This window comes from Callorhinus ursinus, unplaced genomic scaffold, assembly GCF_003265705.2.
Source record: "Callorhinus ursinus isolate GAN/ISIS: 27379988/994484 unplaced genomic scaffold, GSC_fseal_2.0 scaffold23, whole genome shotgun sequence".
Lineage (NCBI taxonomy): Eukaryota > Metazoa > Chordata > Mammalia > Carnivora > Otariidae > Callorhinus > Callorhinus ursinus.
The window spans coordinates 2,023,876-2,040,064 of NW_027397085.1; the positions used below are offsets into that span (position 1 = coordinate 2,023,876).

General features: G+C 31.2%; 1 protein-coding gene across 3 annotated transcripts in view; it reads left to right on the forward strand.

Moving 5' to 3' along the window:
* The window catches only part of AP3B1 (adaptor related protein complex 3 subunit beta 1), a 274,921-nt gene that overhangs the window by 87,795 nt on the left and 170,937 nt on the right, over positions 1-16,189 (forward strand). For all 3 annotated transcript variants that reach the window (XM_073905296.1, XM_025892636.2, XM_073905297.1), the window contains exons 5-7: positions 216-376; positions 3,113-3,179; positions 9,906-10,088. In XM_073905296.1, coding sequence (XP_073761397.1) covers positions 216-376; positions 3,113-3,179; positions 9,906-10,088 — 411 coding nt within the window. The remainder of the gene's footprint in view (positions 1-215; positions 377-3,112; positions 3,180-9,905; positions 10,089-16,189) is intronic.

Below are 16,189 nucleotides of genomic sequence, written 5' to 3' on the forward strand. Positions count from 1 at the left end.
AGAATTATAACCATTACTTTTCTTGTTCAAACATTATTCAGAGAAATAAACATTTACTTAACTGTTTTTCCTTACGCATTTCCATATACTAATTCTTTAAGTAGCTTTTTTCTATTGTTATATTGTACTCTGTGAGCACCAATTAACTGTGTCATAAAGATACTGTTGAAGTGTTAAACCTGAAATTTTGATGAATATTTTTGCACTATTTTTAGGACCCAAATCAACTAATCCGTGCAAGTGCTTTGAGAGTTCTGTCAAGTATTAGAGTACCAATTATTGTACCTATTATGATGCTTGCTATTAAGGAGGCTTCAGCTGATTTATCACCATATGTTAGGAAGAATGCAGCCCATGCAATACAGAAATTATACAGGTAGGTGCTTTATTAATAATACCAGTGACCTCTAATGGTACGTGGAATGTTACATCCCATGGAGGCTTATTTGATTAGCTCTTACAGTTGGTCTGTCCTTATACTAAGTAAACCCAGTGATGGTTTTTCTCCCCACAAACATTCTTTAGATATTTTTAACTTTATTTTGGCTATAGAGACCCTATGCTAGTTTTTACTTGTGAGCCTGTTAGGGCCTGTGATAATTTTATAGAGTTTATAACTTCAAAATGAATGGAATTTGAATTCTCATTTATATAGTGTATCTCTCATGTACATATACATGTATATTATTAGAAAATTAAGACTTTTTTCTGTTTATTGTAGGGTAGAATCTTAGGTGTATTATCCTCTCGATTCACTTTGTTCTTTTTTTTAAATTTCTTAAACATTTTTTATATCTTTTTTAATTTCTTTTATTTATTATTTAAATTCAATTACTTAACATATAATGTATTATTATTTTCAGATGTAGAGGTCAGTGATTCATCAGTCTACATAATACCCAGTGTTCATGATTACATCATGTGTCCTCCTTAATGTCCATCACCCAGTTACCCCATCCCTCCACCCATTCCCCTCCTGCAACCCTGAGTTTCCTATGATTAAGAGTCTCTTATGGTTTGTCTCCCTCTCTGGTTTCATCTTGTTTTATTTTTCCCTCTCTTCCCCTGTGATCCTCTATTTTATTTCTTAAATACCACGTATGAGTAAAATCATATGATAATTCTCTTTCTCTGATTGACTTACTTTGCTTAGCATAATACCCTCTAGTTCCATTCACGTCATTACAAATGGCAAGATTTCATTTTTTTGATGGCTGGGTAGTATTCCGTTGTGTGTGTGTATGTGTATGTGTGTATCCCACATCTTCTTTATCCATTTATCTATCGATAGACATCTGGGCTCTTTCCATAGTTTGGCTATTGTGGACATTGCTGCTATAAACATTGGGGTGCAGCTGCCCCTTTGGATCACTACATTTGTATCTCTGTGTCTATCAACTCACTTTGTTCTCCTTTCTTCCATCTTTGGCCCTGATGTTCCCTTCCTTGTCTGATTCTTTTATAGAGCTATTTTATTGAATTTTAAAATGCTAATTTTGAAATGCAGCCCCATACTGTATTTATATGATATTTATTAAATATCATACAATGCCTTAATCCTTGTGGAAAACATATTGCCTAAATAAAAGAGTTATTATCTATAGTATTTGGCATTATTTTCTGTTAGCATTGATTCCACAAGCTTTTATCAAGATCATTTTGTGTTTTGGTGTTGGGTTATATGTGTAAGATAGATGAAAATGGTAGAGGATGTATTATCACTATTTAGGAAAAAAAAATCAAACCAGTGACAATTAATTAAAGGCAATCTATAATTAAATAAGATATTAGCATATGATATATATGTATATAGAAAGGCATACTAACCATGACTTTGATAGGATATGACTCGGAGATTGTCATATAGAGCTTCATAATGTAAAGATGTAATGAAGTGGGATTAGTTAGGAAAGACTGCTTGGAGAAGGAAGACTGGAGCTAGAATTTGAAAGAATTACAAAGTTTGTTCAAATAATTATAATGGTTAGTAATAAACTTACATAAGTGTGTAAAAAGTAAAAATTCATTTTCTAGGTTAACTGTCAGACAAAGTTATATCATACTTCTCACTATCTTTTCTTGCTTATATACTTGCAGAATAGGATCCAAGCTCACTGTGACAGATTAAAAATCCATCACTGGACCCCATTTTACCTCTCCACCCCCAACCCTTATTCTCCTTGCCTGCAATTTACCGTCCAATAGCTCAGTACTGCCTGTTAGTCCTCTACATAAAATAAATGTTTTTAACTTATGACCATCTGTTTAGTCTTGACCTAGAAAATTTTCTCCCTTTTTCAGTTAAAGCCATATTGTTAAGATTCATCTGTTATGTCACTTCTTGTAAGAAACCCTCCATAATCCTTCTTCCTGCATTGGTGCTCTTCTTATGCCTGTTATCCCTTGTACATGTTTCTGTTATATGGAATGGTTATGTTTGGGACTTTCTTTACTAGACTGTCTTATTTATCTTTGTATAACTATTCTTCAGCTTCACAGTAAATGGACAGCAGTTGAATTCCATGTTAGGAAGAAATTATATTGTTATCAGTATTTCAGTGCTTAGAGCTGCTAATAGGACGCATTTCTTAATTCTGTATATATGTAAGCCTTTGCTTATTTTTTTTGTTTTTAGATGGCAGGTTTTGTAATGCATGTCTCTATTATTGAACTGAAATGATAAAAAATTCCTATTTAGGAATTCTCTATTTGTTTTTGACCATTATGTATCCATAGTCAAAAATCATTGCTGTTCTGTTACTTTTTCCCGTCAGTTAAAAGAGGAATTCATCATTTATCTACTTGTAATTACTTTTTAAAGATTTTCCAACTATTTTTTAGAAGTGAAGTTGATTTTTAAATACTTTCTTAACGGTGTGACTGTCTGGGTTTAATTAATATGAGCAACTTTAAAGAGAAAGATTAGGACATATTTGGGAGGAAAGAAAAGTCCCATTTTATTTCAGATTTGTTTTGTTTCTGTCTTTACATAATTCTTGCTCTCCCTCCCCCCTAAAAAATTCTCTTAATATTCTTGAAATGATTAGCGTCGTTTAAAATTTGAATTAAAGGGAAAAAATTTAATGTATGTTCTTTTCTTTTTATGTTTTAGCCTTGATCCAGAGCAGAAGGAAATGTTAATTGAAGTAATTGAAAAACTTCTAAAGGATAAAAGCACAGTAAGTGATAACCTTTTTATGTCAAATTAAAATTGTGTTTTATTTACATAGTATTTTGCCATAGTATATGTGGTATAATTATTTTTACTGGTTTTGAAGTGGTATAAATATTAGTGGAGTTCGTTAAAATCCTTGAAGAACAAAAATGTGTTTATAAAGAGAAATGTTGTATTTAGAATTTTAGCTTATTACATGTTTCTTCATCTGGAATCAGAAGAACAAATGGGGGTGAAAATCCTTTCTTTAATCTGTGGCTAAATTTTTGACTGCTTTGAGTGCAAAAGTTTTTATTTTAAGCAGTGATTTATTAGGATTTTTAAAGGCTGAATCACCTGGGAACAAATAGTTGTTTTAAAATAAAGTATTAGTAAGCATTAAAGAGATATTAAAAAATTAGAGGAGTATTATAAATGTGTTTTTTAAAAAAGATTCTAAAACATTTTTTTATTTATAGGACTGTTTTATTGCTGGTAAAAGTGATCTTACTGGCTAATGAAAGTCATCTTTTGTGAATGTACTTAAGTCCTCCTTCTCCCTTTCCCACTCCCGTTCTTTTTGTATAGTGATAATGAGATCTAGGAACAGTGATGATCCATGGGATCTGCCTGTTTTGTCTGACATAAGTACTATTTTGCCTTCTTATGGTTGCTGCTTACATGATACATCTTTTTCTTTGCTTTTACTCTCAACCTGTTGGTAGTTTTGAATCCAGTGTGTATCTCCTGTAGACAGCATATAGTTGGATATTGTTTATTAATCCACTGTGACAATTGTGCCTTTTGATTATACATGGTTTAATCCATTTACATTTAATGTTATTGATCTAGTTGAATTTATAGCTGCTATTTACTTGTTTTTCTGTCTCATGTCTTTTTGTTCCTCTTTCCTCTTTTACTGCTTTCTATTTACATTAAATGAATACAGTCTTTTGAACATTTTACTTCCTTTAATGAGTTTTTCACTATGTACTTTTTCTTCCCGCCATGTATTTTGAAAATATTGTTTTATACATGAAATTATGGTTAGAGACTTCATTCCTAAGCCATCCAGCATATTTAGTCTGTAATGTAGCAGAAATCTTCATTGTATTTCTTCTATAGTGCTTGATGTAATGTAGGAGGTAAGTAAATATAGATTTGCCCAATAAATGAAGACAGAAAAGAAATTTGATTTCTTTTTGTCTTCTGTCTGGCATACTTATTATCTGCTTCTAGGACCCAGATGTGGAATCAGTATTATTGGTATTATGGTTAACTAGATTTTGGTAATAATACAAAAACATTTGGTTTCTTTGACATGCAAGACATTTGCCAAGGACTGTGGAGAATATAGTAAGATCTGTAAGAAACAGATCCTTTAATTTAGTTTACCACGATTTCTGTTACATTATAGACTAAAAGAAATTTGTTGCATGGCCCAGGAATGAAATCTCCATTTATAATGTGTGCATGTCTTCCTAAAAAAGATATGTCACAGGTGAAAATTGCAGTCTTTGTAATAAGGCAGAATTGGGTTTGTGTCTAAACTTCTCCCCTTTGGTAGCTATGTATTAAGCCTTCATAAGTTTCAGTTTCCAAATTTGTGAGGCTTGTAATTTCTAATGTATAAAGTTTTGTTTTGAAAGAGCTGTTGTATATATAACCCTGATCATAGTGCCTGACACCATAAAAGGGGGTTAATACATATTCCCAATAAGAAATAAATGCCTGAAAAAGGAATGTAAAGGATAATTTCTTTGTAAATTTGCAACCATTGGTTATTAATTTCTGACCATTTATTTCCAAAATACGGTAGAAAACATTGAATACTTGTTCATAGTAGGTATTTAGTATTTGTTGAATGATTGTGGAATTAATTTGGTGATAGTAATTAGGTGATAGCAATTAGGTGTTTACTATCATTTTTTGGAGATAGTAATTAGTAATTACTAATATTTTTGGTGATAATAATTAGGTGTTTACTATATTTTTAACACTTTGCTTCCCAAATGATGTACATCATATTCGGTGTTTGCAGGTAGATCTTATGGGAGCTTTGATGGTCTGTCACTAATGAGGCACTCCTTTTTCCTAAAGTGTTACATGTTTATGTATTTTTTAACTCAAAAGACATCTATATCTATTTTTCTATCTGTGTTAAATGTCAGTAGTTTATACTGATGCCTCTAATTCCAGTACAGTAGTACGGGGTTCCTTCTAGCCTCCCACCTTTTCAGCTTCTTTCTCCAGCATTAAAAAACGTAGCTCTCATTATCTTCAGTATATTTACTTACTTGTTCAGTCCCAAGATGAAGAGCAAGTGTTTCAGAATTGCTAGCATGTACCTGTGTGGGGAGTGTTGAGATGGGGATTGCTAATTGAATTAAATATTGGTCTAGAGTTGTATTAATATGTAGTCTGACTTCTTTGATGTTACTGTAAATTGAAATTGCTTTATCTTTTTATTGTTAAACTTGTTATATTGGTATATAAAAAAAGCTCTTGATTTTCTGTATGGTAGTTTTATATCTTGCTTCCTTACCAAGTTCTTTTATTTTTGATTTAGTTATATCATTCATTCTCCATAGTTTATTCTAGAAAATATCTCATCTGCCAGTAGAGTGATTTTACTTCTTCTTTTCCAATTCTTATGACTAATTAATTTCTCTTGTGTAATTGACATTTAAAACAGTAAGAATCGGGGCTCCTGGATGGCTCAGTAGGTTAATCATCTACCTTCCACTCAGGTCATGATCTCAAGGTGCTGGGATCCACGTCAGCTCCCTGCTCAGTGAGGAGTCTGCTTCTCTCTCTCCCTCTACCCCTTCTGCCTGTTCATGCTCGCTCTCTCTGTCTCTCTCAAAGAAATAAATAAAATAAAATAAAAAAACCAGTAAGAATCCCAAATCATTTTTGTTTAAAAATTTCCCAATTAAGTGAACCGTGCACGTCTAATTTATTTCCACATTTTGAAAAGGAATTTGTTATCAGCAGGAGCTTCTTGGGATCACTATCATGATGTTAACGTTGCTATTGCTGCTGATAAATATAAATTTAATGTATTTAAAACTTTTCTTCACTTAACATTTTGACTTTGAGATACATCTTCTGTTGCTTCTTTTAGCCTAAAGGAAGACTTTCTGACAATTAAGATCTCAAAGACAGTGAGTTCTATAACTCTCATTTTAAGGAAAGGTGGAAATATAAACATATTAAAAGAGAATGCATTTTCATTTTACTAGAGTATGACCAATATTTATCATAAAATAGTCCTTTTTAAAAAATGCATCATGTAAGGTTAAGGAATATTGTTATGGTAAGATAACTGGAAGAAAATTTTAGAGCTACTTAGGTAACTATTATCTAAAGGTTACCTATAAATTTTGAAAGATACCCTACAACTATAGTCAGTAAAATTAAAAGGGAATATTTTAATAATGTTCCATTATCCCCATTCAGCTGTTACAACTTCTCTTTATATAATTTCTTCATTGTATGTTCCTAGATTTACCGTTATCCTCCTGTGTTCTCTATTTAACATATCCTAAATACTCCTTTTTGATGTTTAGTTACAAATTCATTTTTAAAATTTATAATGCTTTCTCTGGTTTGCCTTTAAAAGGTAGAAATCCATTATTTGTTGAGCAATTTAAGCATAGCAGTGGACAGTCTTATTTACAACACCTCAAAAGCAAGGTGGTATTTATTTCTTCCTGTTTCTTTCAGGTTAATTTTAAAGAAATCCTATGGATAGCATTTAACTTTCTAATAGAAAACAGAGTTTCTTAAGAAAACAGATTTGGTCAATGCTTACTGAAAAACTCAGTTTATATATTTTTTATGACAATGTTTCTCCTTAATTTAGCTACAAAATGATGTTTAATGAATATATTGGTAGTTCATAACTAAACTATGGGGGTAAGACAGCATTTTATAAGTTATTGATTTAATGTTGGTGAAAGCCTCACTGTTGTGGGCAAAAAAACCCCCCATACCTCTGATTTTGTGCAGATGTTTTATTGTGATAGATCTATTATCCAGCTATTAGAAGATAAATGACTGATCTTTCCCATTTTCCATGCCTCAAGAAAATTGAAATAAGAAGGGGAATATCATTTGGGCTGTATGATTAGGGCAGGTTGGATGGCCATTAATTTAAGAGAAGAAAATCTTGGCAGCATTGGCCAACTTACACCATATTATCAATCAAACCTTGATGCACTTCTTGTGATGACCCAGCACTCTCAGGTTTTTGCAACGTTAATTAGAATTCATGACAAAATAGATGCAAGGAAACGTTTTGTACCCTTCATAATTTTATAGAAAATTTATTGTTATTAGAGGAACCATTTGCTTAGTGTGATTTTTTTCATTACCAGCTTGTCAACTAGCATAGATAATCTGGAGAAAATATGAACTCCATAGATGGGGTGTCACTTTTGTTGATGGTTCATGTAGTTTACCTTGGAGCACAGCTAATGGCTGAAGTTCATAGCAACAGCACAGAAAAACATGGCAACCAAGGGAAGATAAATGAACCATGTTTATAGCTTTAATATAAAAAATACATAAATGGAAAACTGCATTTGAATTTGATGAGCTCATTGCTAGTTTTGTTAGAGTGATTTATTTTTCCCCTTATATAAAAAGCTACTATTGACACAGTGAGATGGAAATTAACTGTCTGTTTTTGGGAAACCAATATTTTTGGTTTTAAAATCTGAGTAGATCATTTTATTTTAATTCTTGAGGTTTTATAGAATATTGAACATGTAACAGACCAAAATTACCAATTCTGGCATTGTTTAACCTAGGGTTAGTTTGTTAAATCCGTACAATGAAATACCTAAAATGGTCAGTTTTATTTTGTGAAGATAGTTTTCTTTATATTCTAATTATTTTTGTGTTTCCTTAAAGTTTATTTGTACTTAAGTATTTTCTTTTTTCCATTATCGGTTAGTACTTTAGAATTATGTTGTACCTATAGCTCTCAGTTTAATAAATTTAATGACATTTGGTAGCTGATTTTTCTTTTAATTAAACGCTTTGAAAAAGATCTAGGCTTAGGCAAAATGCTTGATTTTACATAGTATTTCTTAAATTGAAACTTCGTTGAATTGCTATTTCAGTTTCATGGACTATTTTATTCTAAGTGGTATTATTTATTTTTGTACTTTAGTATCCTATATCAGTTGATATGTATGTCTTCTATTAATGTAAGATTGACCTATATATAAAATATATCTATGAGTAGATTTCACAAATACTAATTTATTTTATAGTTTGATGTCATGAAGTTTAGTTGTTTTAAGAGATTTTTAAATGATACAAAATCTAACTCTTTAGAAATATTATCACAGAATATAATTTTCGAAGAGTGATTTGTGCAGAGGATATCAAAATGTGGAGATGAAAACATAAACTTAACTTCCTTTCCATATCAATAGCAAATAGGAAATTATACGTATAATACATTTTTTATTTAGTTCACACAAATAATCAATTCTTTGCTTTTTCGATTGAAGTACATTCATGCTGGGACCAGCAGGCACCAGTACATGGGCAGGGCTGGAGTCAATAAATGCGGCTTCACGTTTATACTGATTGGTAATTCATAAAATCCCCACAGGACTAGAAACTTGTTTAGCATAATAGCAAGTCTATATTCTGAGCTGTTTTCTTTCAATTGTATTGTTGGTTGCATATTAATAAACTAAATGTCAGCCAAGTAGAGGGACAAACACTAAAAATACAAATATCATTGTTATCTAGTATTTTTCAGAAAGTACCATTTCAGTAAGTTACATTTCTATTTAATTGCTTATTTTAAGTCATTGGGGAAATTTTAGACACTAAAATGAAGATCCCTAGTGTTTAGAAGGAATATGATATTAATTTATTTTTTCAACAGTATTATATTGTTGGCTAACTGCACATATATCAGTGGTACATATATGGAACTATTTGTATATTATGTATTCTACTTAGCTTGTATCTTTATCCCAAAGATATCTTAATTTCACTGCTTTGCCCAAGTATGACAATTACAAAAACAGCACTTATGGTTCATTAATTGGTCTTGGAGAGAGCTGACTTTTGTTGGTAATACATTATTTCATCTTATACACATTGTTACATAGGTTATAATAACACACTAAAATTTTAGCCTGTGTGTTTTCTTTGTAAATGAAATATTGGTAAAAATTAACAGGTGGATTAAAATGTTGAAGATTTGAAAGTATTTTGTACCAGAAACACTTAGGAGTTCCTCACAAACTTTAAAATAAATTCATTGTCTTTCTCATTTTAAACTGACATGATGTGGTCTTTGTTACTGTCTTGATTATTTTTCTGAATGTTGTTATGTACTAAATAATGAATCATTCAATTGGAACTTAGGTTATCTTTAAAAATGAAAAATGTATATGACGAAAATGTTGAATCCATATATGAACAATTTATTAAAATTTAACTTGACAAAAAATTGTTGGAATTTCTAATACTGATACTTTTAATTTTAATATTTCAGGAAGGTACTAGTTTTTCAGACATGTTACAGGTATAAAATTATTCTTTAAGGGAGTGACACTTAAAATTTGTTATTTATACATGAATAGTCATTTTTTAAATTAAATAACTCAATACTTTAAAATTGTCGTAACACTGATTGTATCTCTGCAATGCCTGAGTAGAATCTTTGATGGAGGGAAAATGTTTTTTAATGAGTTACTATTTCTTCCTTTTCTAGCTGGTAGCTGGGAGTGTTGTGATGGCTTTTGAAGAAGTATGCCCGGACAGAATAGATCTGATTCACAAGAATTACCGCAAGCTCTGTAATTTACTAGTTGATGTAGAAGAGTGGGGACAGGTTGTCATAATCCACATGCTAACTCGATATGCTCGCACACAGTTTGTCAGTCCTTGGAAAGAGGTAAGTGTTGAATGGTCTTCCATTTATAAAGTATACTAAGAAAATGAATGAGCTTTTAAAAATGTGTATAGTTGTAAAATAAAGAGATCTGCATATTTATGGAGGACTCCTTTTTTTCATGTTCTTTTGGAAAGCAGGAAACAAAAATAAATGCAAGGATAATTTTTCATTATTTTGGCACTGATTGATATATACTTAATGACATACAAACTTTTAGTATGATACTTGGCAAGAGGCCCTTGTTAGGAGCAGAGCCTGGTACAGTGTTTGCAGTGATATTGCCAAATCATGGATTTTTTTTAGATTAGTTGCTTTCATATCTTTTAAGTTTCAACTGTTCAAGTGACTCACTTGTACAAGTGGGTAATGTGATTCTAGCACATGTGAATTTATACCTAAGAGAATTTCCTGCCTTTGTAGATAAATATTGCTAAACTTTTAAACTACCTTTTCCTAGTTTTATATTTTAAAATGTTTGTTTTCCTTTTTTTTCACTTAAGCTGATAGAATTTTAGTAAAGTTTATAATTAAATAAACATTAAAATGAAGTTGTTTTCTTTGTGCATATTAACATTAGAGGCATACTTAATACCCTCTTTATTTAATAGACAGTTGAGGAAATTTTATTACATATTTTGCAATAGAGGTCTTTGTGTGTATATATTTAATATTTAAGTGTAAGTTTTAAATTTGTTTAAAAAAAGAAATTAAGTATTACAAGAATAGCACATTCATTCTAATCTTGTGATATTTCTTTTTTGTCTTTTTAAAAAGGTGGAGGGGGGTGGAGAGATGGGCAAAATGGGTGAAGTGGAGTGGGAGATAATAGGCTTCCAGTTATGGAATGAGTAAGTCATGGAGATAAAAGGTACAATTTAGGGAATATATTCAATGATATTGTAAAGTACTGCATGGTGATGGCAGCTACACTTGTGGTGAGCACAGCATAATATATAGAGTTGTCAAATCACTATGTTGTACACCTGAAACTAATGTGATGTGTGTCAACTTATATTTCAATTAAAAAGGAAAAAGGAGTATTACAGAGTTTTAAAATCAACTGCCTAAAAAGTAAAAGACCAGAAATACCCCAATTATATCATAATGGTTTTATACAAACATACAGGTACATACAGTTTGTTGCTCAGTACATTTGAGTGCTGAGTTCATTTCACTTTTGTTAATTAGAAATAAAGTGAGAGGAAAATGTATATAAAATCGAGGAATGTTCATAATATGTATTTTAGATGACATGTTAAGCTCTCAGATGTTTAAGGGGTTTAAATGTTTAAAATATTCATCGATGCTTTTTACAGTGACTTAGTATTGTTAGTATTAAAAAGTATTTTAACATTTTAAAAATATATATTTATCTATAAGAATATTTGTAATACTGACTCCCATCTTAATTTTAATATTAAGAAAGTATTTAGGTTATTTAAAATTGAAATAGTTTTCAATTATTAATATATAAAAATCATGGTATATAGGACACTTAAATTGATGATTGCTTTTTTTTTATAAAGTTAGTTTTATTTGTCACTGAACAAAGTAAACTCTTGATGGCACTTTTGCTGGATTAAGCAACAACATGCCCGTGCTGCAAATGTGTTGGCCCTTTGATGTAAGTGATAACTTTGACAACAGATTTTTGTTGCTAGTAATAAGTTGTTTGATTTCAGCCAGTTCTTTTCCAGAGTGCTGTTCAGATACATTTTTTCCCCCGTTGAAAAGTTATAAAGTAATTTTGCCTTGTCTAACCACTGTCACTTTTTAATAAGATTTTAAATTTTACTTTCCTTTCACCATCAAATCATTTTTGGTATCTCTGTGCACATAATCCTTTGCTTTGTTAATTATGTAGAAATTGGAGTTAAAATATATCTTTCCTTGCCATATCGCCTAAAAATATGTAACAGACTTTAAAATCTCTATGTTTGCAGTTTGTCTATTTATTTGTGTTTATGTTCCTTGAATTTTATTCCATCTTATTTTAGATAAAATTCATGTTGAAAGCTATTTGCAAGTCACAGAGGTTAAATTTTGCACTACCATATATATTTACTCTTTTGACAAATAATTTAAAAAGTTGGGGCTATATGTATGTATTCCATGTGTTTTCACATGTGGATTCTTTAGACATTAATTATTACAAACATGAGATGAACCCTGGTCCTTGTCCTGGGTATACTGAAACTGGCCTAAGTAATTTCTTAACTTTGCCACTTATTTGCACTCTGACCTTGGCATTATTCTAGATTATGTGTTGATAGACTAATTCATTAGTTTTCAAATGTGCACGTCAGGCCTCAGGATGCTGTAACACTGCCACAGGAACAACCACAGGGGGCAGTGGTGCTCTAGACTCTGCCCCTCTCTGGGTTCTTGCTTCTGGTCCAAACAGCAGCATTCATCTTTGTCTGCCTTTCATATACAGCTATGAATATGATTTTCTTTGAGAAAGATTCCTTGGCTTAAAGAAAGAAAAGAAAAGAAGAAAACCTCAATAAAATAGATTTGTAAGGGTGTAGCTAACTGTAACTATAACTATTTTTTTTAAAGATTTTATTTATTTGACAGAGAGAACACAAGCAGAGGGAGAGAGAGGGAGAAGTAGGCTCCCTGCTGAGGAAGGAGCCCGATGTGGGACTTGATCCCAGGATCCTGGGATCATGACCTGGGCCAAAGGCAGCTGCTTAACCGACTGAGCCACCCAAGCATCCCACTATTTTTTTTTTTTTAAATTAAAGAAGGAATTCAGGTACACAGTGAAATAAAAGATAAATCTTCCTTCTTATAATAACCTCTTGGTTGACTCCGTAGCGGTATTTACTGGCAACTGTTTAATTTCAATTGTTCTAGTGGTTGTAAATTTTACTTTGGATAACACATTTCACTTTATTTATTAATTTAATAAATAAGGTAACAGGCTTTTGTCTTTTTGTATATATATGTATTCTGTTCCATACCAGCAGGAAAGATTTGGAAGGTCATCCTTTATTGCGGTATTAGAAGTTAGAGATTGTCCAACATGTTATTAGCTTTTGGTACAAATACAATTTATAAAATTAAGGTTCAGTTGGATTATCATCATTTAGACCATGCTCATGCTTACTCTTTGAGTTAACCCATCTCAGACTTTCTGTATGGCTTGTCAGAATTCTGTTTAACTGAGCAGCTTTTCAGTGTGCAGTCCAGCCACTTGTAATCTTAGAGGCTTTTTGGCCTAGAGTTTTAAGTTGCATCCAATTTTTTAGGACTACACGTGGTAATTTTAATTTTAATTTTAAAAATGAAAAATTTTAATTTTAATTAAAGGGAATGCCTGGGTGGCTCAGTTGGTTGTGTCTGCCTTCAGCTCAGGTCATAATGCTAGGGTCCTGGGATCAGGAAATCAAGGGATTTCTTTCTCAGGTACTAAGATAATATGTGAAAAATAACATTGTGATACTTTAAGTTTAGCAATTTGTTATTTTGCTGTACTTTTGTAGTATTTTGAGATAGGAAAGTAGCGATTATTACACCCATTTTATAGATAACAAAACTGACGCATATAGATTTTTAACAACTCATGTAAGATAATATTGCTTATAAAATGTGGAGCCAGAAATATGAATAGAGTAATCTGATCTCTAGGTCAACAGTCTTTCCTTTATTTTCTGTTACCTCATGACCTTTTTTTTTTTTTTACCTCATGACTTTTAAATTAAAATATCTTTTTGCTTACTTTAATAAGTTACTCTGTGTTTGCTTATTGCATTCCAATTGAAGCCATATTTGAAGCCCCCCCAAACCATAGTGCTTGGACATTGCAATTAGGTAACAACTATAATTAAATTTGCTTTTCAAAGAGAAAAATCGTGTTTCTCATTGAATTTTTAAAACATTTGTTTATGTTTATATGCTTGAAAGGTAACAAAATTGTTTTTTTGAGGAATTGAAAATTAGTAGAAATACTTTTTGAGATGAGCTGATGTAACATGCTTTTGTCAATAAGTTCTCAAATGAACACATCATATACAAACAAGCTTCTTCAGGGCAGAAGAGATTTTTAATTTAGTTTATTTGCATCATTATAGATCAGTGTTTAGGCTGTTTATATGTAAATGTATGATTTGAGGAACAATTAAGTGTTGACAAAGTAGATTGCAGTCATATCAATTGCAGTGCATTTTCCATAATTTTTCTAACTGACATCTTTGATGATAAATAGTGGATGCCAAGTCAAAGCCGATTATACAGTGCACTAGGAATTCATGGGGCTGTCAGGGAGAAGACCGATTGACTTTAAATTTACATATTAATGAGAAGATTTGTTAAGAGGGTGCTTGACTATAGAAAATAACAGCGTATTTATAGGGCACGACATTTTATAAATAAAGCTGATGCAGGAAAATGGAAATTAAACCTTTTAGGTTAATAAATTCAAGAGACTGCTAAAATGTATATTTGCATTTTTATTTTCTCAAATTTACCTTATTCTTTGCAGTCCATGTAGGTTTTTTTTTTTTTATTCTAGGTCAAGTTTGTATAATTTTCAAGGATATAAAATTACTTAAGTATTTTCTTTGTGTCACTCAAGCCGATTATGGGAGAATACTTGAAGCATAAATGTAAATCTCTTAAGATTAAAGTTTCTTTGGTAGAAGTAATGGATTTAAAAAAATAAATGTTATTAAAAAAAAAACAAGTAAATTTTAAGAGTATTAAAAAAACCCAAAACCCTTTAGTGGTGTTAATTATAAACTGAAAGAAAGCTTGGGCACACTGGGGCCTGACAGAAAGTTTTTAATTTTATGAATCTAGCTCTTTAGAGGTTAAACTTTCTCTAGGAAATGACAGTTTTGCAAGAATTATCAAAATTTTTTACTTTCATGATCTAGAACTTAAAACTTTATGTACTCAGAGTGACATTTTACTTATGAATCCAGGTAACATAATTTTAGTGGCAGTATGCATTCCATTTTGAAATTTGGAGTGATAAATTTACTTTTATTTTTCTCAATATATCTGTACTTCAGTTTTAAAACCTTAGATAGATGTAAGAAAGTTCCAAGTTTTTTGTTTAAAATATTTTGAGATAAATTTCTTAAGTTTTTCAGGGACAGCTATAAAATAACTCATCAGAACACTAAATTCATATGCATAGTTCTTGATTAGCAATTTTCTGAAAATGTAAAGGTAGGGGGGAAGAGTGCATCACGTCCTGTCTTACAGGACCTACATGTTAGAGATTATTTTTTATTGAATTTTAATTTTCTTTACAGGTTAATTTTCTTTGTAAGATAAATTTTGTATCTTACTAAGGAATTATTTTTGAATCTCATTGTGTGAAATTTTTAAATAATAGTAGTGAGGAGTTATGGTAGAATCCATGCTTTACAATACGAATACCACAGTTTTTGTGCACTTTTTTCAGACGCGTATAGATGAAGGTTCAATATGCAATTTATTGGGAAACCATGGACTATGTACAGATACTGAAATGGGGTCTCCCTTCCCTCTTATAGTTATGAAACATTTATCTTCAGAGTCCATATTTTTCTTGTTCATACTTTATTTTTGCTTGGATTTTTTTAACTCATGAAGTGTCTTTTTAAAAATATTTTAAATTTGGGGGCACCTGGGTTGCTCAGTCAGTTAAACATCTGCCTTTGGCTCAGGTCATGATCCTGGGGTCCTGGGATCAAGTCTTGCATCCTGCTCCCTGCTCAGCAAGGGGCCTGCTTCTCCCTCTCCCTTTCCCCTCCCCCCTTCTTTTGCTTGCTCGCTCTCACTCTCTCAAATAAACTCTTTAAAAAAATATTTTAAATTTTATCCAAGTAAACATATACATGGTTAAAAAAAAAAGTTAAATAATACTTATACGGCTTATAAGAAACATTTTCCTCTTCCACCCTTCCCCATGCCCGAATTAGTTACCTCAAATTCTTTTAGATGTGTGTGTATTTAACTTTCTCCATTTCTAAGTAATATGCATGTTTTTTAGTAATATGCATGTTTTGCTCTTTCTTGATTTATGAATTTTAGACATTTTATATTGACTTCCTATTATAGAAATGGAAGATATGGCATTCTTCTGTATTGTCTCATGCTTTCAT